This window comes from Delphinus delphis, chromosome 1 (assembly GCF_949987515.2).
Source record: "Delphinus delphis chromosome 1, mDelDel1.2, whole genome shotgun sequence".
In the NCBI taxonomy this organism is placed as follows: Eukaryota; Metazoa; Chordata; class Mammalia; order Artiodactyla; family Delphinidae; genus Delphinus; species Delphinus delphis.
In genome coordinates, this window is record NC_082683.1 from 4,632,257 (window position 1) to 4,657,438 (window position 25,182).

At 47.7% G+C, this 25,182-nt stretch overlaps 1 protein-coding gene across 1 annotated transcript in view; it reads right to left on the minus strand.

Moving 5' to 3' along the window:
- DNAJC11 (DnaJ heat shock protein family (Hsp40) member C11) overlaps positions 1-25,182 on the minus strand; it is a 70,838-nt gene that overhangs the window by 9,003 nt on the left and 36,653 nt on the right. The window contains exons 5-10 of the mRNA XM_060013496.1: positions 7,086-7,214; positions 6,013-6,135; positions 5,074-5,147; positions 1,978-2,167; positions 1,369-1,454; positions 948-1,064 (exon numbers count right to left, since the gene is read on the minus strand). Coding sequence (XP_059869479.1) covers positions 948-1,064; positions 1,369-1,454; positions 1,978-2,167; positions 5,074-5,147; positions 6,013-6,135; positions 7,086-7,214 — 719 coding nt within the window. The remainder of the gene's footprint in view (positions 1-947; positions 1,065-1,368; positions 1,455-1,977; positions 2,168-5,073; positions 5,148-6,012; positions 6,136-7,085; positions 7,215-25,182) is intronic.

Sequence of the window (25,182 nt, forward strand, 5' to 3'; positions counted from 1 at the left end):
GAGGACACTAGTAATTTCATGAGACGGTGGCCGCAGAGGTTGTGAGAAATGGTCAGATTGAGGATGTGCTTTCAGACGAGAGCCAAGAGGATTCCGAGATACACTCAGTTCAGAGTGTGCGGGGGGAAAGGGTGGTGAAGGTGAGCTCCAGGGTTCTGGACAGAACCCACGGAAAGATGGAGCACTGAGCACTGAGATGGGGAGACTCCAGACACGGCAGGCTTTGAAGGGCACATGTGACCGAGGGCAGGGGGAGGACCAGGGCTGCAGATGTGACATGGGGATGCTGTGAGGTATCTGAGGAGAGATTCGGGAAAGGACGAGGGATCTATGAGCTGGAGGCCTGTGGGGAGCGCCAAGCTGGAGCTAGAACTGTGAGCGTCCCCGGAGCCCGTTGCTACTGAAGCCAGGATGCCGGATCAGACCGCCGGGGGGTAAGTCTAGGCCGACCAGGGCCCGACAGTGGGGCCTCCGCTTACAGGCAACCAGCCAGTCAGGTGAAGCCAGAGGCAGCTCGGTGAGGCCGGCAGGCGGGGGAGACAGGGTCCGTGTGCAGGCGGGAAGGATCTGGTAGAGAGAACCCGAAGCTGCTGTGCCGATGACCACGCAGTACACGTCACACTGTGAGGGCCGCAGCCGGGTGGGAGAGCGGGCGTGCGGGGCCCGCACCCGGGCCAGCGGGGAGGCAGAGGGTGGTAAGAGACAGGCGGGGCGGAAGACGGGCCGGGGGGCACAGGGAGGTTCTCTGAGGCAGAGACTCAGACCTCACTGAGTGAACGTTGGGCTTCTGGACTCCTTGACATTTGCTTACACACCCAGACAGAAGCAACCGCATCTCTAAGAACAGAATCACAAAGCAAAGTCTCCTCCTTCCTTAATGTAGGTAAAGCCCAGGTGAGTTACAAGGTACCAGATAATCCCTGGCCAGAAGGAGGAGTTCAACATACTTGACTTTGAGAGAAACTCCCTGCGGGACTCCAACGCTGACAGCTGCACCCAAAACGCTGTGCCTGGAGATCTTCCTCTCTGCTCCGTACTCCACCACCGTCCCGAAGAAGCCTGCCCTGCAGGAGCAGACCCCAGTGAGCGAGCAAGGGCCCCTCCGCTTCTGATCCCTCCTGGGTCCCTCCCGGTCACCACGGGCAACTGTCACTCGGGCCAGAGGCCGGGGCCCCTACCCCCAATTCTCTCTTGCCCTGCCAACCACCCACAGGGAGGACGTTCACCACTGACCCCTGGTCAATGAAAGGAAGAGTCAGGACACCGGACCCTGGGCGCGACCGCAGGCAGCTTACTGCAACCAGCGCCACTGCCAGAAACCCCTACACAGATCAAGCGTGCTCCCGCGTCAGCCCGGCCAGGACTCACTTGAGGGATCCTTTCACGCGAGTCTGGTCGTCATCCTGGAATTTGTGCTGATAGCTGATGAGCGCGAAGGAGTGAGGGATTCCAAGCTGGGGAGACATAGAGGGAAGAAGGGAGGCAGCTGAGACTGAAGTAAGCAGGGTCGCCCTGTCCCACGAAGTGTGTGAAAATTTGCCAGGAGCCAATACTTAAAAACTGGGAGATTTCAAATACTTCCCATGAAAAACAGAAACTCCTGCACACCGAGCCTGTGCTCTCACAAGGGTAGCGGCTGCTCGCCAAAGGGTGGCTGCTGACTCCCCGCGCTCCTGCCCGGCCACCGTGGCCCCTGCACGCACGACTCTGCTGGGGCGCCACTTACTGACCACGGCTCTCTCCCACCCCAATTCTGTGGGCTTCTCTCACCAGAAAGGTGAAAAAGGCCTTTTGCTTTAGGGCAGTAGGAACACAGCTCCCGTGGGGGCCTGAGAACAACAGCGTTCAACTCCTGAGTGTGGGTGGACAGAACTCGCCCTTCGGCCATGTGGGCGCTGGATTTGGGGGTGAGCAGGGGGAGGGTGGTCAGGGGCCCACAGAGGGGCTGGAGGAGGGTCCCCCTGGAGGTGTCCTCACCTGCAGGGCCACGGTGAAGTGGCTGGTCTTGGTGTCCCGGACGATGCTGGTGTTCATGGCCGACTGGATGCCCCAGCGCCACTGCAGGTAGCCCACCGTGTTCTTGTCCAGGTTCCGGGCCAGGACAGTGGTGAGGCCAGGCCGGATGCCACGGGATGAAAACTGTAGAGCACAGTTTGTCGTCACAAAGCTGGGGGGACACACAGAGAGAAAGGGTCCTGGATGACAGTGGCCACAGCCGTGCTAGGCCCCGTCCTCTCCGCCAGCCCACACCCTGCTCGCCATCACTCCCACGGCTCCCCGCCCGCGATCCAGGGAATCTCTCCAGTTACCCCCCCGCCAAATGGCACTCCCCACCTCCGTCCCATTCCAACTTCAGCTACAGCCAAAGAGGCACCTGCATGTCTGCGCTCCTAAACCAGCAGATCCAATCCTGTCGCAAGTCAGAGCCACCTGCGGAGGTTCCCAAGCTTGGCTGCACGCTGGACTCACCTGGTGACTCTGAAAACACCGATGGTTGGCTCCTGCCCCCAGGTGTGCTGATTTATAGACCTGGTGTGGGAAAAGCTAGCCAGGTGACGCAAACGTGCAGCCAGTCTTGAGAAGCCCTTATCCAGGGCCCACCCCAGACCAATGAAGTCATTCTTTTTGGGTGGGGGCCCAGGCATCAGTGCAGTTTTCAAAGCTGCCCTTCCATCCTGATGTGCACCCAGGGCTGCAAAGTATTGACCAAAAGCTACTTGAGAAGCTAGCAAACCATCCCCCGAAAGGTCTCTGAAGTTGATTTCCGAGGGAGTCAGCCCCATCTTCTGGATAAAAAGGGGTATTTCACTTCAACAGCAAAGGAACTCACAGCACTTCACTCAAGCCGCTCAAAGACGAGCAAGCAGCTTGCCTCCAGCGAACAGCCGTCATACACTAGATGCCTGTTTCCTTCCTATGCTCTGGAGGCCTCGCTTGTGCCCCTAAAATAATAATACACGTGGTAACTCTGATGACATTTGCTCCTGTGCTCACAGACCTCTTCCCAAGGCCACACGAATGAGGAATCAACTCCTTGCTCTGCAAAGGCCCCCAACCCAACCTTGCCCCCTTTATCTGACACTCCAGCCACACCGGACAGCAGCCACATTCTTCCCCTCTAGCCACACTTGGGCCATTCGGGGGAGGCAAGCAGGGAGAGGAGAGATAAAAGGCACCCTGTGACTTTTAAAGCAATCAAAACATAAACAATGAGATCTCTGTTTAATCAAAGTAATACGATTTCGTATTTTTCTGGAGCGTGTCCTAGAGAGAGAGAGAGAGAGAGAGAGAGAGAGAGAGAGAGAGATAGACAGACAGACAGACAGACAGACTCTGGGGCCAGAGCAGCAAGTCAGGCACTGCCCTGGGAGACGGAGAACTTCCCACCGGCCGCCTGCCTTTCTCCAGGCTCACCCACACCCACCAACTAATATCCTTCTCGTCACCAGTTTGGACTTGAAAGTAACTTGACCCAGGGCCTAGGGCACCCGGAGGAGGAGACACTGCACATTACCAAGCTGGCGCCCTTCTATAATCTGCATTCTCAAGTCTGATAAGCCGGGTACTACGCTGAAATCAATCTCCAGACCTGCAGAAGCTGATGACCGGCCGCACCCAGACTCGGGCGACCACTTAACGGACAGACACTTGGAGGCCCGACCAGAACGAACAGCCCACAGATTCTCCTCAGTGAGTGCCTCCTAAATGTGTCTAGTCTTCAGAATGACCTGGGGCGCTTGATAAAACTATGGATTCCGGCCCCCGTCTCAGAGGACCTGAGAGAGGTCTGGGGTGGGGGCAGGAACCTGTGCTTTCCGTCGGCAGCATCGGAGGGGACGATCCCAAGCAGACAAGCTTAGGACAATGCTGACACGTACATGTACTGCCCACCTCGAGTTCTGGTTAAAAGCCTTACCCCTTGCCCCTCTCCCAGAACTGTCGGGTCCGAGTCCCAGAGCAGAGGCCCGAGAAGCCGTGTTCTAACCACGTGGGTGACCCCCGTGCTGGGGTGTCTAGTCTACCCCTCGCTCTCTGCCTGGAAGCCCCGCTCTCGGAGTTCTGCTCAGGCTGTGCTCATCTGCACCCGTCGAGAAGCCACAGCTTCTTCTCTCTCTCATGACACTTCTTACTCTGCATGGGACGGCCCTGCACACTGGCCTTTACCAGTCTTGCCCTGCAGGCATGCAGACAGACGCACATCGAGCTGGAGGCGAAACACCTTTCTTTGCAAATGCGTGCTCCGTTCCAGAATTCCTTTAGCTGTATTTTATCCCCCAGAGGAAAGAGTTGTTTACCTTCCACCCAATTCTTTTATCTGAGCTCAGTGGGGAATAAGGACACCTCTGTTTTCTATATATATATATATTTTTTGCAGTACGCGGACCTCTCACTGTTGTGGCCTCTCCCGTTGCGGAGCACAGGCTCCAGACGCACAGGCTCGGCGGCCATGGCTCACGGGCCCAGCCACTCCACGGCATGTGGGATCTTCCCGGACCGGGGCACGAACCCATGATCCCTGCATTGGCAGGCGGACTCTCAACCACTGCGCCACCAGGGAAGCCCTCACCTCTGTTTTCTAGAAGGGACAGTCCTTCAGCACTGCCAAAGCAAAGACGAAGGAGAGCAGAGGGGGTGGGGTTTACAGCTCTGGCGTAACACGAATGTGCCTAATCATCAGGCTGCCTCACTGCTTACTAAAGCCCCTCTCGAACCTAAAACGCATTCTCTGTGACAAAGAAATGAGCCGCAACCCGTAAGTATTTCAGACCCTGACCCACTTCCCTATGAAGTGCTTCCCCTCCCGTGTATCATGGTCTTCACAGCCCACGGTGACCAGGCAGGGCAGGAGCCTGGCCCTGGGCTGGGACGAGAAGCAGACCTCCCTCACCCCCGATCCAGTGCTCTCTGCAACGAGCACAGGGCCTAGGCCCCACGCCAGCTGCAGGGTCTGCCCTCAGTGACCTTGCAGGACAGACGACGTAACTGCAGATGATTCTGACAAAAAGAATACACAGGTTCTGGTCTCCTAAATCCACAAGGACCACCAAAGGGCATTTATCTCTTTATATTTACCATCTTGGTGTGAGATTACGGAACAACTTTAGGCCAAATAAAGGCCCCTGCAGGTCCCCAGCTCCAAATTCTAACTGTTCAAAAAAGAAAGAGAAAAAGAATTAATGGTGTTTTATCTCACAGCACAGTAAGCTCCTCTGGTTATAATTCCCTCATTTAATTCAATGCCATCGGCCCTCAGGGCTCTAAAAGTAGGGGTGGAAGAGTCTTAATATCTCATCTTAACCTTTGCGAAAGGGAGATTACTGTCTCCACGACCCAAGGAGGCCTGAGCCCCTCCAAAGAGAGCGCTGCTGGCCCCGGGTCCCTGTCTCCCTAGCTCAGGCCATCCACACGGTGCCCGCTGCAGTCAGGGGTGGCCGCCCTCGTGCTGCACAGGCGCACTTCCACCTGCTCCGCTGCACCACCTGCAGGTCCCACAGGTGAGCGGCGATGGCTCTCAGGGGGCTGATGTTAAACCCACCAGCAGTTCTGCACTCGCAGTTGTGAAGCCCAGCCGCTCTGGCTGCCTCATTACTATTTTGGGTGACTTTCAAGGCAACTCTTCAATGTTAATTTGATGCAGTTCAATTTGCTCGGCAGAGCTGGCTGCTTAATGACTGCCAAGCAGTGGACCGGAGCGCTGAGACGGAGGCGCCGGCCTTCTGCACTGTGCAGGAGGAGGGAACAGCCTACAGGTGTTTGCTTAAGGGAACAGAGACGCTGAGTTTCTAGACGTGGGATTTCCGGAGGTTGGCATCAGGGGGATATCTTCTTGTTCTATCCTAACTTTGAGCTGCCCGGCAGACTGAGAGCAATCCTCAGATATGAGACACAGTTTTCTCTTGGGGACAGCCAACTTATGCAAGTGTGACAGCTGGCACTCTTACACAGTGATGTGGCCAACTGAGGTCATTCTGTTGCAGTGGACAACACGATCTCCCCCGTTGGCATTCTTACCTCTCCCCAGCCCTTCGCAGAAGTGACTCGTCTGAGCGCGAAGTTAATGGAACCCCCTCCGTTCCCATTCTGGGTTGAGAGGCTTCCAGAGAGGATGGCTGTGTCTGAAGCTGTCAAGGGTGCCTAGGAAATGACACCTGCTGGTAATAAATTAATCAAAGCAACAGGAAGCGCCAAGGACAGAGCCTGACGAATACACCCCAAGTGCAAGGCCACAAGTATAGGTGAGTCCATGGTTCAAGCATGCAGGGATGCAGAACTGCCTCACCTGCCTCACTTCTCTCTCACCCTGGCATCTGAACTGCACGTGGCCACCAAGGTCAGGTTTTGCAAAAGCTTTAATGGGCAAATTTCAAAAATCCAGGGGAGACGCAGGGCTAGATGCTGGTTCTCGGTGTCCCAGTGCCATCAGACTGCACGGTAACTTCACCCCGTGCCTCCCCACGCAGGACATCTGGGACTTCCCAGTCCTTGCCATGGCTGCAGTGACTGACTCTGGAAGCCCCAAGAGGGGGCAGGTTTCCCTGAGTTAGGACTTCACGCTCTAGGCTGATGCACTGGAGAATAAGTGCATGAGTCTGGGGGGCAGAGACCCACCCTGTCAGCAGGATGGCCTCACACTGCCACACCCAAACAGCGGGCAGAAAGATGACATTCAGTGACCCCAGGGCTCAGCACACAGGAGAGTGCGCCTTAAAACTAAGGCCGGTTCTTGGAATTTCCCACGGAGGGCTGCTTTCTCTCCTAAAATTGTCATGACCTTGGCTCCCCCTTCTAGAGCATGAGCGAAAGTTTCCTGCTGCTGCTGGAGAGCGAAAGTTTCCTCTCCTGCTGGAGAGCCCTGAGACTCTGAAGCTACGCACCCCTGGCACTCTTGCTGCTGACATGCTGGCAAAGCAGTATGAACAAGGTCGTGACTGGAGCTCTTCTGTTTTTAAGCGGCTAACTGCATCCTTTCATAAATAAAGATGAGAAAACCCTGAGCAGACTCTCTCATCCCAGCTGCACATCTCGTGAATCCGAGTGCCCTCGCTGAGCCCCCTTGCCCTGGGGGAGGCATCTGTGTGCTTTACCTCAATGGACTGGGATATGTGCATCTTGTTAATTTCAATCTGCGGAAAGCCACTTCCAGACACATCTTCGTACTCCTCCTCGTAGCGATCAAAAAGGTCAGTGGCGTCGATGCCAACGCTGATGGTCCCCTGGGGCAGAAAAACAAGCAGTCAGCACCAGGCTTGGGATTTGTGGGATGAAAGACAACACTCTGTATTTCAGCAGCCGCGTGGTTCACTGGGTGCGCGGGACTCCACGAGCCCACGGAGCACAAATGTCACGGTTCAAACCCGAACAATGGTCGAGCACCACTGACTCGTAGGGTCAGAAAGCCAGGCATGTCCACAGGCGGATGACTCCCCAAGGACAAGTGGTAGGAAAAGAAGATTGACCTCTATCATGGCTCTGAATTGCTCCTCTCCGGATGTAACCCACAAACGCAGAAAACCACCTAGAAACTAGCTACATGGATTAAAAACTTTTAACGTTCAATTCTAAACACTCTATGTCACCGAAGTACCTTAAGAGTCTTTAAAATATAGAAATACCTTCAAAGACAAAGAAGTGCAAACCAAATAAAGAATGGCAGATTTAAAAATTGTTCCACCTCCTAAAATTAACTTGAGACTTAAATTATGAGAAACAGAACCCCATTCTCTCAAGAAATAATAAGCTAAAATTTTGCTGATAAAAAAGCTCTTTACTCAGAAAATCAATGTTTATTATTTTTTTTTTTACCGTCGTAAGACCTTACAAATGGGCAGATACCTTAATCTAACATATAAAGACATGACCCCACACACATTTTTATTAAATTCTCTGCAGCCCATTAAAAAAAAAACAAACTTCATTGAGGTTTAATTTACATGTAACAATATAAACCACTCCCGTTTGAAGTGTACAATTTAATGAGTTTTGACAGGTGTGTCCACTTGTGAAACCACATCCAAAATCACGATACAGGACACTTCTATCACCCCAAAAGGAGCTTGGGAGAACGTGTTCCCTCCCCGAGAAGGGGACACGTGAGCTGGGTATGAGAGGGAAACAAGGGATGAGCCTGCGGGACTCCCGTGGAGGAGCGTGGAGGCCACTGGGGCTGGAGCGGAGGGAGGGAGGCGGGACTGGGGGGTGCTGGGTGTGGCTGTTCACATAGCAGAACATTACGGGTGGGGTTCATCTGGGATAATACCGGTTTAACCTTGATGTTTTGGTTGGTTTAGCAGTTATCCCAGATGTTCATTTTTAAACAAAGTGACATCACCACCAATATTCATCACCAACAGTATTATCATCATCAATAGTTGTCTGAATCTACGCAGCCAGAGTGGGTTTGGTGGCAGCCTTCACTCTGTGCTTCTAGCATTGGCCACCGTCTCAGCTAGGTGTATGGGATGCAGGGAGAATCTAGGAGGTGACAAGGCTAACCCATCACTCTGCTCCTGTCTCCTTCCAGGAGGCGTGAACAGCACCTCCCACTCCAGGACTGCACGCACGTGCTCACTGAGACGGTGGCTAGACACAGCCCTCGCGGCCGCAGCTGGCGGCGGCAGAACTATTAGAAGCTGCTGCCCGTTAGGCACATCAGGCAGGTGGCCAGTGCCTGGGCCTGTGACATGTGTGAAGCTGTCAAGCCCCCGGTCGGCTATGTCCAGGGGCAACTCCAGGTGTATGTGAACGCGTGGGAAACAGAGGTGGGCCAGTCCTGCAAGAGAAGGTACCAGAGAGCAGTGTCAGCACTGCTGCTGGTGTTTCTCCCCATCTCCTGAATGGTGTAAACCAGAAACCGGCACGCTGGCTGTGAAGGGCCACAGGACATACTTCAGGCGTCGTGGGCCACACGGTCTCTGCTGCAATTCACGTCTGCTGTGGGGAAAGCAGTCAGACTATCCAGCAAAGCACTGGGCCTGACTGTGTTCCAGTAAAACTTTGTTTATTGACACTGACATCTGAATTTCAGATAATTTTCACATCTCAAAACACTATTCTTCTTTTGATTTTTTTTCCCCGACCATTTAAAAATATAAAAACCATTCTTATCTCATAGGTCACACAAAAAGAAGCAGTGGGCCAAACTTGGCAACTTCTGATATAAATCTGCAAGGTTTCTTTCTTTTCTTTTTTTTTTTCTGGGGGTGGGACAGGGGTAATGCTTTCATTTTTGATAAACGCTTCAAGCAGGAATGAGATTAAACATAGTGTATGTTCAATGAAAAAAAAATTAGGACTAAATTTCCACTTTCTCAGAAAGTTAATGAACACTGACCATCCACACCAACCATATGAAAATCAAGCCTTAGCATCTTCTTCAACAGTGAGTCATTCTTTAAAGACTGTGACCCAAAGTGAGGCTGTAGCGGCAGGTGTACTTACATATAGCTGTGAAAAATGACTTTTCATTTAGATCAAATGGTAGTTCCTCTATGTTAATTTTACTCATTTTTCCATTCTAAGGTTTGTAACGCACGCACGAAGGCAAAGCAATAGCCATTTATAAGTTAGTTCTATTAGCAGAAGAACCTCACAACTAATGATACCACTTTTTTTTTTTTTTTTTTTTTGCGCGGTACGCGGGCCTCTCACTGTCGTGGCCTCTCCCGTTGCGGAGCACAGGCTCCGGATGCGCAGGCTCAGCGGCCATGGCTCACGGGCCCAGCCGCTCTGCGGCATGTGGGATCCTCCCGGACCGGGGCACGAACCCGCGTCCCCTGCATCGGCAGGCGGACTCTCAACCACTGCGTCACCAGGGAAGCCCTGTCATTTTTAATTGGTTAAATTTATATCCTCTCCTGGAATGGAATGAAATTGACAAGGTCTTCCTATAGTTTTGTGACATCTAAACTTGAAGCATTCAGAAGATCATAAACGGATGTGGAGAAAAGGGAACCCTGGTGCACTGCTGGTGGGAATGTAAACTGGTGCAGCCACTGTGGAGAACAGTATGGAGGCTCCTCAAAAAACTAAAAATAGAGCTACCATATGATCCAGCAATCCCACTCTTGGTTATATATCCAAAGAAAACGAAAACACTAATTCAAAAAGATACATGCACCCCAATGTTCATAGCAGCATTCAGGTGGCCCAGGTTCGATACCTGGTCAGAGAACTAGATCCCACATGCTGCAACTAAGACCTGGCACAGCCAAATAAATAAATAAATGTTAAAAAAAAAATAAGAATGAAAGTTTGCCATTTGCAACAACACAGATAGACCTGGAGGGTATTATCCCTAGTGAAATAATTCAGAGAAAGAGAAATACAGTATGTTATCACTTATATGTGGGATAAAAAAAATCAAACAATCTAGCGAATATAACAAAAAAGAAACAGACTCATAGAGAACAAACTAGTGGTTAGCAGTAGGGAGGGGGAAGGAGGAAGGGGAATGATAAGGGTAGGGGATTAAGAGTTACAAACTACTATGTATAAAATAAATAAGCTACAAGGACACACAGGAAACATAGCCAATATTTTATACTAACTATAAATAGAGCAGTCTATAAAAATTTTGAATCATTAAGTTGTACACCTGAAGCTCATATAATATTGTAAATTAATTATACCTCAAATTAAAAAAAGGATGCTAAGTGAAATAAGTCAAAGGAAGACAAAAAAAAGAATACTACAGTATACAGAGAAGAATCAAATATGCCAAAAATTTCAAATTTACTAAATAAATTTTCTCCTTGTATGAATATGGTAGGCAATGTTATGAAGGAATAAAAAACAGAGACACTGAAAGGACATTCTTCAGAAAAACAGCGGTGGGGGACTTCCCTGGTGGTGCAGTGGTTGAGAATCCGCCTGCCAAAGCAGGGGACACAGGTTCAAGTCCTGGGCTGGGAAGATCCCACATACTGTGGGGCAACTAAGCCTGTGCGCCACAACTACCGAGCCTGCGCTCTAGAGCCCACGAGCCACAACTACTGAGTCCACACGCCTAGAGCCCGTGCTCCGCAATGAGAAGCCACCGCAATGAGAAGCCCACACACTGCAATGAAGAGTAGCCCCCGCTCGCTGCAACTAGAGAAAGCCCGTGTGCAGCAGCAAAGACGCAACACAGCCAAAAATAAATAAATTTATTTAAAAAAAAAGAAAAACAGCGGTGACAGAGCGTGGACTTGAGAATCCCAGGAAGGCCTCCCACAAAGGCATGCCTACTGGGATCGCAGCCTGCACAGAGCCCCCTCCTCGATTTGCAGTGACCCAGGACTTGCTTTTGCCCAAGAGGATGCAGGGGATGGGATGGCGCAGACTCCAAGGCTAGGTCACAAGGAACCTTGCAGCTTCGTCTAGGCCCCGGGGAAAGCTAGCTACCGTGAAACAACCCAACTACCCTGAGACGGCCAGGCTGGGATTCAAGGTAGCCGGGGTAGAGGCCGCCTGCGAGAGATGGCAGGCCACCCTTGGCCACCACAGCTGCAGTGTAGGAGAGGCACAGGCGTGCAGATGCCATCTTCAACATGACCCAGCTACCACTGGGCTGCATGGGGAGACCCCAGGCAAGAACCATCCGCCGAGTCCAGTCACTCCACAGGAGCGAGAAAATCAAATCGTCTCGCAAGCCGCTAAGCTTTGGAGAGGTTCGTCATGCAGCAGCATGTAACCAGACCCAAAATATCAGAGGAGGATATAAACCAATTCAAGTATGTAAGTGTATGCCAAAACAAGGATTCCACGTCTGCGACTTTCTTCTGAACACCCCTTTTCACTCTCAGAAATGTCCTGATGTGGATGCTGAATGACACGGTCTCCCCGCCTACAGGTCACCGTAAGGATGCTGGCTGACCATGAATGACGTAAGCCACCAGAGAGCAGAGCAGAGCCACCGGTCTGACCTGCAGGCTCCCCCTGGCTCTGTGCTCGGGTGAGGAGGGAAGCAGGGTCACGATGGCAGCAGTATCACGAGCCACTAACTTACGTGTGTGGGTTTCGTCCTCAGCCACCTCATTCAACTCACAAGCCCCGACAGTTTTCAGTTGGTTCTTTAAAAGACAGGCAATGATACCATATGCAAACAATGAAAACCCTTTCAATATTTTTCTCTCTCTTGTTATTTGTCTAATTGTATTGGCTAAAACTTCCAGAATAACGTTAAATACGGTTTTCTTTCCTTTCCCAAATAAAACCTTTGAAATGATAAACATTTGTGTTAACTCCACACTGACAATCAATCGATTCACCAGAGGGTAGAGTAGACTTTAGAGGTTTAAAAATAGTGCTGAAGGCACTATTTCTCAGCTATTTTGTTGTTTCTTTAAACAAGGCCAGAACAGTGGAAAACTTCAATGAGTCAGTGACTTCTGTGACTCGGTGGCCTTTGGTGTTGATCCAAGTCTATGGAAAATGACCCCCCCGACCCCCAAAAAGAAAGAGAATGACCCAGAGAATGTAAGGCTCAAACGCCAGCCACACCTGAAGAGCCACCCAGAGAGGGACTGATTGTCATCTTCTACTATTTCCGAGAGTGGTTCAGATGCCTGCCATCTGCTCTTCTACCAATTCCAGGAAACGACCTTTTGAAAATGGACTGGTCACAGCACCAGAACTAGATAGACTTCTTCTCTATGAGCCAAACAGGGGTTTGGCTGCCACTTACAATTCATTTTCAGTTTCAGCATAATATGCTTTTCATACAATGAGATGTCATGACTTAGGAATGAGAGTTGGATCTGAATTTTAACAGAGGATCAAAAAGGATCGAGAAAAAGAAAAAAGAGAAAAGATAAACTCTAACTCTGGATAAATTAATGGGTTAGACTTCTTCCAACAGCTTCTAGCTCAATAGATGCAAGTTTATGTCTTTTTTTTTTTTTTTTTTTTGCGGTACGCGGGCCTGTCACTGCCATGGCCTCTCCTGTTGCGGAGCACAGTCTCCGGATGCGCAGGCTCAGCGGCCATGGCTCACGGGCCCAGCCGCTCCGCGGCACACGGGATCTTCCCAGACCGGGGCACGAACCTGCGTCCCCTGCATCGGCAGGCGGACTCTCAACCACTGCGCCACCTGGGAAGCCCTTTATGTCCTTTTATTATTAAATCGTTATTAAATCACATTTTTTCATATAAAGAGTTTACAGAGGAAAATACTTTTAGATAATCTTTGCTATTAAGTGCAAATCACAAAACTTTTAAAGCATTTTGTTTATTTTTTTCCCCTGCTACAAGCACATCTCACCTTATTTTTCTAGAGCAGGGTAGTCGAACTTTTTCTGTAAAGAGCCAGGTAGTACTTAAGGCTTTGTGGGCAACTGCTGTGGAAACTGCTCAACTCTGCTGCTGTAGTGCAAAACAGCCACAGGTAATCTGTAAATGAATAAGCTTTGCTATGTTCTGATAAAACTTTATTTATGGACACTGAAATTTGAGTTTCATATCATCTAGCTCCACACAACGATGATACTGCTGAAAAACTGTCAGTGGGACAGCCGGCAGCTGCAGATTTCAACTGAGACCTTTGAGACTTTTTTTGGAGCTCAAAGATTCAATCTATAGCATGGGACAGTCACCCCTCCCACCAATTAGCAGAGCTAACAGACTCCACGGGGAACACACCCCACAGTTTCATACTATCTTCAATCAGGTCACAGTCATTCGAGTATAACACAGGTTGTAAAAAGAATCTACTAGTTTCTCAAGTTTTCAGCTACTCAATGAAAATCACAAACTGATAAGATTCAAAGGTTTAAGGAGCTAAACACAAGAGGAAGTAGCTGAATGCTACCTGTAAGAGCCCACTGTAACCTGTAAACTACAACCCCACTGGATCACCATCTTCCCGGACTGCCGAATACGCCATTCATAAGTCAACCCTTTTTTTCTTTAACTGATAACAAAACAATGTAAAAAAGATACCTGTTTGTTCTCTCATCTGCAGACTACTGCAATACTTCTCAAATTCAGCCACGCATCTGAATTCCTGGGGTGGGGACTTGTATAAATGCAGATTCCCAGGTAGCAGACTGATAGACTCCTATTTATTTGCTCTGAGGCAGAGCCTGAGAATCTGAATTTTTAGTAGGTGAACATATTGGGATGTAGCTGAGTTAACTTACTAGCTTTGGGGTCTTTATTTATGACTGAATATTTTATTTAGATCATTGTAGATTCACATGCAGTTATAAGAAATGATAAGAGACCCTGAGTACTGCCTTCCACAGCGGTAAACTTGCAAAACTACAGCAAACTATCACCAATCGGAGAGTCACATTGATACAGTCCACCAACCTAATTCGGAGCGCCTCAGTTTTATTTATTTTTATTTTTTCATCTGTGGTTGTATATTTAATTCTATACCACTTAATTGCCTATGTGGGTTCATGTATCCAGCACTACAGTCAAGACACAGAACACTCCCATTGCCACAAGGATCCCTCTGGTGGCCCTTCTGCAATGGCTCCTACCTCCTCCCCACCCCCCTCCCCTTACCCCAACCTCTGGCTACCGGATCATTTTTTTAAATAAAGAAGCTGCAGCTGACAGAATTTTTGTTCCTCTATTTCATTCATGATTATGATAAATAACACAGTCTTTTCTGATGAAATTATCTCCAATACATAAATTTGGATGGGTTAGATCAACGGGATTAAAAACACATACACGTTTATCTCAGTGTCCTCCTGAAACCCTCCTCCCTCCCAAAATAACAATAAAGGAATGACAAAGCCAAAGACAAAAAGAATAGGATAACTAAAGGTGACAGGTAAGAGGTGTTAACCAAATTTTAGAAACTGGAAAAGGATGAAGAGATGGTAACTGATTCTGCAGAGAAAACTGAAAACTAAGTGTTGCTGGTCAGGAGGTGGAGGGACCACGCACCGCAGGAGTCGCGGAAACGTGGACCCCTGCCCACTCCCCCAAGGAGCCAAGTGACAGAGGCTTGTTCTTTGGAGAAGTCACATGAAGGGATTCCAGGCACAGCAGTGGGGGAGTGGGGCCCGTACTGGATATAGGCTGAGGTGGACTACACGCTGAATGGTCCCAGCCTCCACTTCCTACCCCACTCAGCTATGAGACTGCTGGCAGCCAGGCGGGAGACTGGAGGTTTCTTCTCAAGAGAAAAACCACCTGCTAATGAGAGGAAGCCTTTGGACGCTAACCTTTGGCGGGGTTGGGTGGGGTGTGTGTGCGTGGGTGCTCCACCCAAACACCCCAGAGTTAAGCCCATCGGGGACGAGCCCGGCCAAGTAACATGCAGTGTCTACTCAGCCTCACCGCCTCACTCTTCATGGCAGACAGCCAAGGACTACCAGACATTTGAGGGAAACCTCCAACACCAAAGTCTGAAACCAAGTAAAGATCAGAAAGAACCAGAAAGAAGCACAGAATACAAATGCCAAAGAAAATGGCGAGAAATCTGTAGGTAATATCCTTAGAAAAATAAGAGGTATCGCACTGATAATAAAAAACATTTATGAACGCTTACTATGTGCCAGGAACTCTTCCATGTAACCTTCTTATCAACAGTGAGTAGGCACCATTTTCTCCATTTCAGATAAAGAAACTGAGGAGCACAGAGCTGCAGTCTCTTGCGCAAGGTCACAGGTGATAAGTGTCAGAGACAGGATTTGAACCTGGGGCATCTTCAAATGCCAAATTCCTACCCCGTTACTTCCCATGAAAAGAACAACAAATCTGAGAATAAGAAAGTCTAAGATATTAAAAATATTATAGACAAATTAAAAAATTTTCTATATTCCTTAAATAGAAAGGCTGGAAAATAATCTAGGAAAAAAAATCTCCAAAAAAGTAGAACTAAATGAAAAATATGCAAAATGGAGACGGAGAAAAAAGAAGATGAAATTATTAGCCCAAAGGATCCAATATGTGAATAAAAGGAATCTGGAAAGAGAGAAAGGAGGGGAAAAAAATACTAGAAAATGTCTCCGAACTGAAGACCACTCAATTTTCCAGGTGGGAGGGTCTGCTATAACTATCAGCACAAGTGAGAAAGTCACCCCGAGATTCTCCGTCGTGAAAACCCAGAGAGAAAGACCCTAAGGGTTATCAAAGGGGGAAAAGAACATCACACACAAGAATAAGGAATTAGAACTAGTCTTCTCAACAGCAACCCTGTAAGCTAGAAGCCTTGGAACAAGGTCTTCTGAGGCCTCGGAGGAAAAATGATTTCCAAACCGGAATTTAATATCCAGTCAAATTATATAAAACTGCCCATTTTTAGGCCTAAATAGACAAAAATAAGCAATACCTATTATTAAATATAGAGAAATAACCAAATATTAAGTTACAGATACACACACTTTACAAGTGTATCTATCTACACACACATATATATCACAAGAGTATAAAGGTATACGCTTTATAGTACTTAGCGTCAAGTGTAAACTTGATTTTGAGTTATGCAAAGTCAATGTTTTACCTCTGGGAAATAATATGGCAACATCTGCATATATTATGACCCATAAATTTCACATCTAGGTATGTGTGGTATATGGGTGTACGTGCAAACACATGCACACACACACACTTAAGAGACAGCCTTGCACATGTGCACCAGGAAACATGCACAGGAATGTTCACAGCAGCAACGTTCGTAACAGCAAAAACCTGGAAACAACTGAAATCTCCACCAGCAGGAGAACGGATAAGCCGTGGTACCCAGCAATGAAAACAAGTAAGCCACAGCTTCATGAAACATACACAATTTTGGAAGAGTATGAGTGGTGGGGAGAAAGCAAGTCCCAAAAGAATGCCTATAGCATGGTACCATTTTTACAAAGCTCAAAAACAATAAAAATGAAACACTATATTGCTTAAGCATACTTCCAATTTGTAACAAAATTTAAAAAGCAACAGAATGAGGACCGTGTGGGTTTCTTGCTTGTGCTGGGAGCGGAGTGGACCCTTCCCACCTGGAAAGTTGAGTCGTTCAATTCTGGGAAATTTCTCATATTATTTCTTTTATATTCGTCCTCCCTTTCTTTCTATTGATACATTCCTTTTATTGGACCCTTTCGGATCGTGTTTCCTTCTGGCAGGGAGATGGAAAAGGAGAGAAATGTGGAAGTGAATGCAAGTTATGGGCAATATTCTTGTTTTTGGGTCAGGCAGTGGATACTAGGCGTTTATTACTATGTTATAGTTTATAATATTACACATATCTTTTCTATGTATGTATGTATATATAATTACATACATAAATACGGTTATATATAAATTATCTTTTTTTTTAAAAGACACTCGAATGGGAATGAAACGGAAAAGAAATTCGACTTTTAGGCATCTTGTGTAAAGGAGCAACTGGAGAATGTGCTTCCTCCACAAAGAGATAAACCAAAAAGGGGAAGGTGTGGGAGCCGACCAAGGAAAGGGTTGGAGGGAATCCAAACTCCACGAGGGAAGGGGCTGCTCTGCCGAGTGTCTAACAGTGCCTCTCTCGGCCGGCACTCAAGGCCAATTTGTTGAACGAATGAACACAAAGGCAGTCCTAGGAAGTTGGCGAGGAAAGTCCTGAGGTCACAGCTGGACAGCAGGCCTAGAAAGCAGAGTCTAGTCTGGACTGGGATGGGGGATGATGGAGGAGAGCTACAGAGGGATGCTACCAGGAGCAAAAGGAGAGAGACATAACACACAAGGTGTCTGACAGATTTATAGGAAACTAATCAAAGGAGCCAAATGGACAACTACTAACACCATGGAGTAAAAAGCATATTAAGAGAAGTCAGGTAATCATAGTATACTATCAGGCTCAACTGAGTATTCGTACAGTGAATATTCATTTAACCCTAAAGGGTATTATAATTACACTGGATGAACTGAAACAAATGTGTTGTTTGGGAGAACTATATCCTTATCTTTTCTGGCAAGAGGTCAACAGATAATTACTGAAACTGAAAAAAACAGAACAGAGTAAACATGCAACTTAGAAGTAGTAGGAAATGTCAGAGAAAAGAGCTCAGAAGGGAGGAGTGAGGAACAAGAGTCAGCAACCCACAAGGTGGGGGCAACATTAAAAAAAAAATAAGCCTAGTAACTATCTGACTTTCTAACCTACTTACACATGTTATTTAGATACACACACACACACACACACACGAAAAAAAAACTGCCACACTTTAGACTTCGAAACTAGGGGCTACTTAAAAATGATTAATACCTCACAAAGGTCTGATATGCATATTTAAAAACTAGTAGAGGACTTCCCTGGTGGTGCAGTGGTTAAGAATCCGCCTGCCAATGCAGGGGACACGGATTTGACCCCTGGTCTGGAAAGATCCCACATGCCGTGGAGCAACTAAGCCCGCATGCCACAACTACTGAAGCCTGAGCGCCTAGAGCCTGTGCTCTGCCACAAGAGAAGCCACGGCAATGAGAAGCCCGCGCATCTCAACGAAGAGTAGCCCCCAACTGCTGCAAATGGAGAAAGCGCGCGCACACCAATGAAGCCCCAACGCAGCAAAAAAAAAAAAAATGTTTAAAAAAAATTTTAAAAATTATTTTAAAAAAACCCCAAAAACCTAATAGACCTCTTGTGCCCATAAGTCTCAGATGTTCCTTGATCAGGAGGGCCCAACATAACCAAATGACACCATCGCCCACAGGCTGGGCCTGGAGTTGGAGAGATGGGGCCCAGCCCTTTCCTAGAGGCCATCAGATGGCATCAGCATCAGAGGCTCAGCCACTCCTGACCCAGAGGAACTCATGCCGAGACGGGAGCACTACCTGCCGGATCGGGATCCACTCCCACACCGGCTCTGTGAACAGCCTGTATAACTTACTGGGTTGACCAAAAAGTTCCTTCGGTTTTAAGTAAAAATATGACACATTTTTCATTTTCACCAAGAACGTTATTGAACAACGTATTCACCGTTCTGTTCCACTACCTTCTGCCATTTTTCAGGCAACTTCATAATTCCATCTCCCCAAAACTTTTTATCTGTTTGAGCAAAGAAGTGTTCCAGGTGCCTTTTACAGTCTTCTAGGGAATTTTGTAAAGACCAAAATAAATGGAAATCCGAAAACAAATGGAAATCTGAACGTGCAATGTCTGGTGAATATGACAGAGAAATCGGAACTTCCCAGCCAAGCTTTTCTGCCTGGTCATCAAAGAAACATGCAGTCTTGCATTATCCTGATGGAAGATTATACATTTTCTGTTGGCTAATTCCGGATGCTTTTTGTCAAGTGCTGCTTTCAGTTGGTCTAATCGGGAGCAGTGCTTGTCGGAATTAATCGTTTGGCTTTCCAGAAGGAGCTCATAATAAGAGGACTCCCTTCCAGTCCCACCATATACACAACATCACCTTCTTTGGATGAAGACCAGCCTTTGGTGAGGTTGGTGGTGGTCCATTTCGCTTGCCCCATGATCTCTTCTGTTCCACATTATTGCACAGTATCCACTTTTCACCGCCTGTCACAATTTGTTTTAAAAATGCAATGTTTTCGTTACGTTTTAATAGAGAATCACATGCGGAAATACAATCAAGGTTTTTTTCGCTTAACTTACGTGGAACCCAAACATCAAAACAATTAACATAACCAAGCTGGTGCCAATGATTTTCAACGCCTGATTGGGATATTTTGAGTATGTCGGCTATTTCTCACGTGGTGTGACATTGATTCTTCTCAATTAATGTCTCGATTTGATCGCTATCAACTTCAACTGGTCTAGCGACTGTGGAGCACTGTCCAGCGAGAAATCTCCAGCACAAACCTCGCAAACCACTTATGACACATTTGATCAGTCACAGCACCTTCTCCATACACTGCACAAATCTTTTTTTTTGCATTTCAGTTGTGTTTTTACCTTTCTTGAAATAATAAAGCATAATATGCTGAAAATGTTGCTTTTTTAAATATGAAAATGGCTCCATAAAAATTCAACAATTTTGATACGTTTTTTTAAAAATGCATGCTGATATGACAGCTGTCACAATGCAATCTAACAAAATTGTTTTGAATGAAGTTAAAGACAACTAAGCGCTACTAGAGCCCTCTTACGGAACACCAAACGAACCTTTTGGCCAACCCAATATTTTTATCTTCATTATATACCCCACCCAGCCCACTGGCACACTGTGTGGATAAAAGTGCAGCCTCCATTAATCCCCAGCAGGCTGCCTTGTTCAATGCTCCTTATACCAAGCCCAAATCATCTTCCCGCTGTCGGCTCTGTTCCTTGTTGCTGATCTTAAGCCAGGGAGTCAATTAAAGGCCATCATTTCCCTGTCTCCCCTTCTCTCAGCCAGCACATTTATCCCTTCCACTCTAGTTTACTGGGATCTTTTAGAATCTTGGCTTTGTCCTTCCACCTTGGGTCACCTGTGAATGTGACACACACATCCTCACTGACATCATTCCCAGAAATTCTGAGTGTGTCAAGTTAGAGCCTTTCTCCCACAATGAGAAGCTTGTCACCAGGTTGGAAACGATATCTTAATCAACCCTCTGAGTAGAATCAGTTGTTCATTCGGCCAGGAATGTTCCATCCTGAATATTTTAATTTATTTTAATTAAAAAAAAAGTTGTTATTGGAGTATACTTGCTTTACAATGTTGTGTTAGTTTCTGCTGTACAGAAAAGTGAATCAGCTCTAGGTATACATATCTCCTCTCCTTTTTGGATTTCCTTCCCATCTAGGTCACCACAGACCATCAAGGAGAGTTCCCTGTGTTATCAATTGGTTCTCATTAGTTATCTATTTTATACATAGTATCAACAGTGTATATATGTCAATCCCAATCTCCCAATTCATCCCATCCCCCCCATCCCCCCTCGATGTCCATATGTTTGTTCTCTACGTCTATGCCTCTATTTTTTAAAATAAATTAATTAATTAATTTATATTTCTTTTTGGCTACGCTGGGTCTTCGTTGCTGCACGTGGGCTATCTCTAGTTGTGGCAAGTGGGGGCTACTCTTCTTGTGGTGTGCGGGGTTTCTCATTGTGGTGGTTTTTCTTATTGCAGAGCACAGGCTCTAGGCACACGGGTTTCAGTAGCTGTGGCACACGGGCTCAGTAGTTGTGGCTCACGGGCTCTAGAGTGCATATGCCTCTGTTTCTGCTTTGCAAATAGATTCATCTGTACCATTTTTCTAGATCTCACATATATGCGTTACTATATGATATTTTTCTCTTTCTGACTTGCTTCACTCTGTATGACAGTCTCTACGTCCATCCACATCTCTGCAAACGGCACAATTTCATTCCTTCTTATGGCTGAGTAATATTCCATTGTATATATGTACCACATCTTCTTTATCCATTCCTCTATTGATGGACATTCAGGTTGTTTCCATGTCCTGGCTATTGTAAATAGTGCTGCAATGAACATTGGAGTGCATGTATCTTTTTGAATTATGGTTTTCTCTGGGTATATGCCCAGGAGTGGGATTGCTGGGTCATACGGTAGTTCATTCTGAATATTTCTGTGTTTATATTTCTTTATCTGGCCACAAGGATAATGTGAGAAATTTCTGTCAAATGCAGTCTCGATAGTAACTATTTACTAATTGAAAATTCCACCAGAAGAGGCTATCACAGTAAGAGGCGAGGTGAAATTTGCCCTTTTTATTGCCGATGAACCCGTGGTGGCTCTTGTGAGACTGTCTCCACGGGACCGTTTTGTCTGAGATCGAAGTTGGAGCCTGTACTCTCCACTGTTACGGAGAAGCCAACTCAAATTTACCAGGGCTTCTAAGAGCGATTCGGTCCCAGCCACTCCCCCTGCCCCAGACCTCTGCCCCATGGACTTTATCCTGACACCCTGCTTATGTAAGTGGTCATGCTGGCAGGATGCGGGTGCAGCTGCGACCCACTCAAGTAGCTTCCTCTGTGCCTCGCCACAGTCGGCCACCTCCCTCCTCTCCTCCAAAGACCTGCTTTCTAGCTCAGCGCTTTCCCAGACTTGGTCCCTCCTCCTTAAGGGACAACGTCCAACTTCTTCAATTTCAATAGCAGCCCCTTTCTGCCACCGAGCATGACAAACATATGGGTTCCAACAGCTTTTCTTCTGCACGATTATCCTGTCAGCCCAGCCGATTCAGTTTATGACATCAGAATCACCTCCACGGAACAGACTGAAGCCGTAACCACGGGCTCATTCCGACGGCTATGATCATTAGCCATGGCAACCAAAACAAACCTTTTAAAAAAATCCTTTAATAATAATTGAGTAATGTACTCATACATCTTTTTTTAAAAAAATAAATTTACCTATCTATCTTTCTATTTATTTACGGCTGTGTTGGGTCTTCATTGCTGTACGTGCGCTTTCTCTAGTTGCGCCGAGTGGGGGCTACTCTTTGTTGAGGTGCGTGGGCTTCTCATCGCAGTGGCTTCTCTTGTTGCGGAGCACAGGCTCTAGGTGTGTGGGCTTCAGTAGCTGTGGCTCGCGGGCTCTAGAGCGCAGGTTCAGTAGTTGTGGCGCATGGGCTTAGTTGCTCCGCAGCATGTGGGATCTTCCCGGACCAGGGCTTGAACCCGTGTCCCCTGCACTGGCAGGTGGATTCTTAACCACTACACCACCAGGGAAGCCCTGTACTCATACATCTTCATGTAAAGATGTACTCCTATATCTTTACATCTTTTTGGGATTAAGGTTACATGTCTTCCTTGATATATTATTTAACATTTTTTTCCTGATAAAGCTAAATTTTGTTTTTCAGCTATTATAGGAACCACTGATAAGATGGCCTTTCTAAAACCAGAAAGAAGGTCTTACCAGGGAGTTTATGTCAACCTCTGTAATAGCAGAAGGAGAAAGGAAAATGAATGGTCCAGGGAATACAGTAACAATCTCCACGAAACTCTTATGTAACAGCGTTCAAAAGAAACGAGTTGATACTCTCAGAGTCAGACAATGAAGCCCCCTAAACAATCCTTGACTTAATGCCCTTGCTTCCTATGGGGTCTGGACAAGCTCATTAGGAAGGCAGTGAAAAGTCCGATTCCCAAACTGGCTGCTGTCCACAGAGAGAGAAGATTTATGGGTATTAAAAGAAAGGAATGACAATAATCAATATGATGTGAACATGGCACAGAACGAGCCTATCGTATGATCTTAAGTCTCTAAAAGGCAAGAAATAGAGGTGGATTATGCAAGTAAAACAGGGGTCTTCAAGACGCAGGGAGGAAGGCCAGGGGCGTCCAGTCAAGACTCCAGTCACACACAGCCCTTGATGCAGACGAACCTCATCGTCTCTCTGGTCATAAACTCCCCTCACCCCGGCTCAATGTGCAGGGCCCTGGAGGCCCCAGGGCCCCAGCAACCTGAGCTTGGTGTTTTCCAGCAGGAAATACAGACAGAGGAATTTATTCCCACGTGGCCCTAAAGACAGAAAACAGAAGCAATTAAGCTAAGGACTCTGGGGTCTGAGGATTTGACCCCAAGCACTGGGCCTCATGGCAAACCTCTCATTTCACACAGGGAGAAACTGAGCTAAGACTGGAGAAGTGGCTGGACCCGGGGTGCAGAACTGGGGCTGGGGGTGGAATCCGAAGCCAGAGCTCTTGACGCCAAGTGCAAGGTTCTCCCACGCTGCCCCCAGCATACGTGGAGCCCGCGTGCCCTGTTGGCTGGAGGGTGGGGAGGGAAAGGGGATACACACTGGAGCTGGGCACGGCACTCACTCCTTCCGGCCCCGCAGTGCTGTCCAGGGCACCTTCACGCAAGCCAAGACTCACAGGTGACTGGCCACACTGAAGCCACTGGGCCTCGGCCACAGGAGCAGGTGGATGGTATCAGCAGAGGGCCATTTCCAGAACCCAACTAACAGACCCCACCCAAACGCAGCCAGCCACCAGGGGCAATGAACTACCCGACCAAGCCAAGTGTTTCCCACACGGTGCCGAATGAGATGTTGAAGCAAAATTTAGTCCTTAAGCTCACCTTGGTACAAGACAAGACAAGCAGGCTTGTCTTTCCCTAATAAATTAACATCTATTTCATATTTTTTCAATCATTTAACAACTTGGTGTGGTGGTTAGGGGACGTATCCTCATTTTCCAAATGAGAAAACTGCACATAGGTCACAGGGTGAGCTCTGCGTCCTGTATCACTGTGTCAGAGCCAGTATTTCCAACCTACGGGTTTCCCCACTTGACCTTTTTGTCTGTTCTTGGTACACACTCCTCCTGGAAAATTCCTATCCAATGAACCCTTATTGGTGAAAATGGAAAAATACCCATGCAAGTTTCAGACAGCAGCACCACGAACGTCACCCAGTCTGTCCATGCCCTACAAGCTGTGATCCTCAGTGCAGGTCTGGGTGACAGGCCGTACCAAGCCCCAAGGTCATCAAAGGTGTCCTTCTCCTGCGGTCTTCTTCTTTTTTAAAAAATTAATTAATTAACTTATTTATTTATTTATTTATGGCCGCGTTGGGTCTTCGTTGCTGCGCGCGGGCTTTCTCTAGTTGCGGCGAGCGGGGGCTACTCTTCGTTGTGGTGTGCTGGCTTCTCACTGCGATGGCTTCTCTTGTTGCACAGCACAGGCTCTAGGCACGTGGGCTCAGTAGTTGTGGCCCACGAGCTCTAGAGCGCAGGCTCAGTAGTTGTGGCACACGGGCTTCGTTGCTCCACAGACTGTGGGATCTTCCTGGACCAGGGCTCGAACCCATGTCTGCTGCACTGGCAGGTGTATTCTTAACCACTGCGCCACCAGGGAAGACCTCCCTGTGGTCTTCTTAAAAGAGATCACCCCTTTTGTCTCAGGATGAGAACATTCTAAATCTTTCTGCTCATCTTGCAAAGCAAAAACACTCAGAAGTGGAATAAAAGATCCAGCTAAACCTCTCCTCAGAATGCCAGAGCCGGCATCTGGTTTCCGCTCAGTATTTCCGGTTAGAAAATGTCTTATTTCTTTGGCAGCACTTTCTAGAAGCAGCAAAGTATTGGGAATCATACAATATCTTGCAGGCATGTGTGAAATGGTCACAGCTGTGCTCCCTCATTTCACAGAAACATGGCCTGGAGACACATTTCCATACAATCCCAGTGAGCAATCACCGCGCACACCCAGATGGCCCATTTTATCACGGGACAGAGGCTCGGGCTACTGTGATGCGGTCTTTCCCCCTCATTGTTCCGAATCCAGCAAAACTTCAGCCAGCAAATCGAAGACAGCACAGCATCAGACTGCCCCTGCCAGGCTCCACCCCG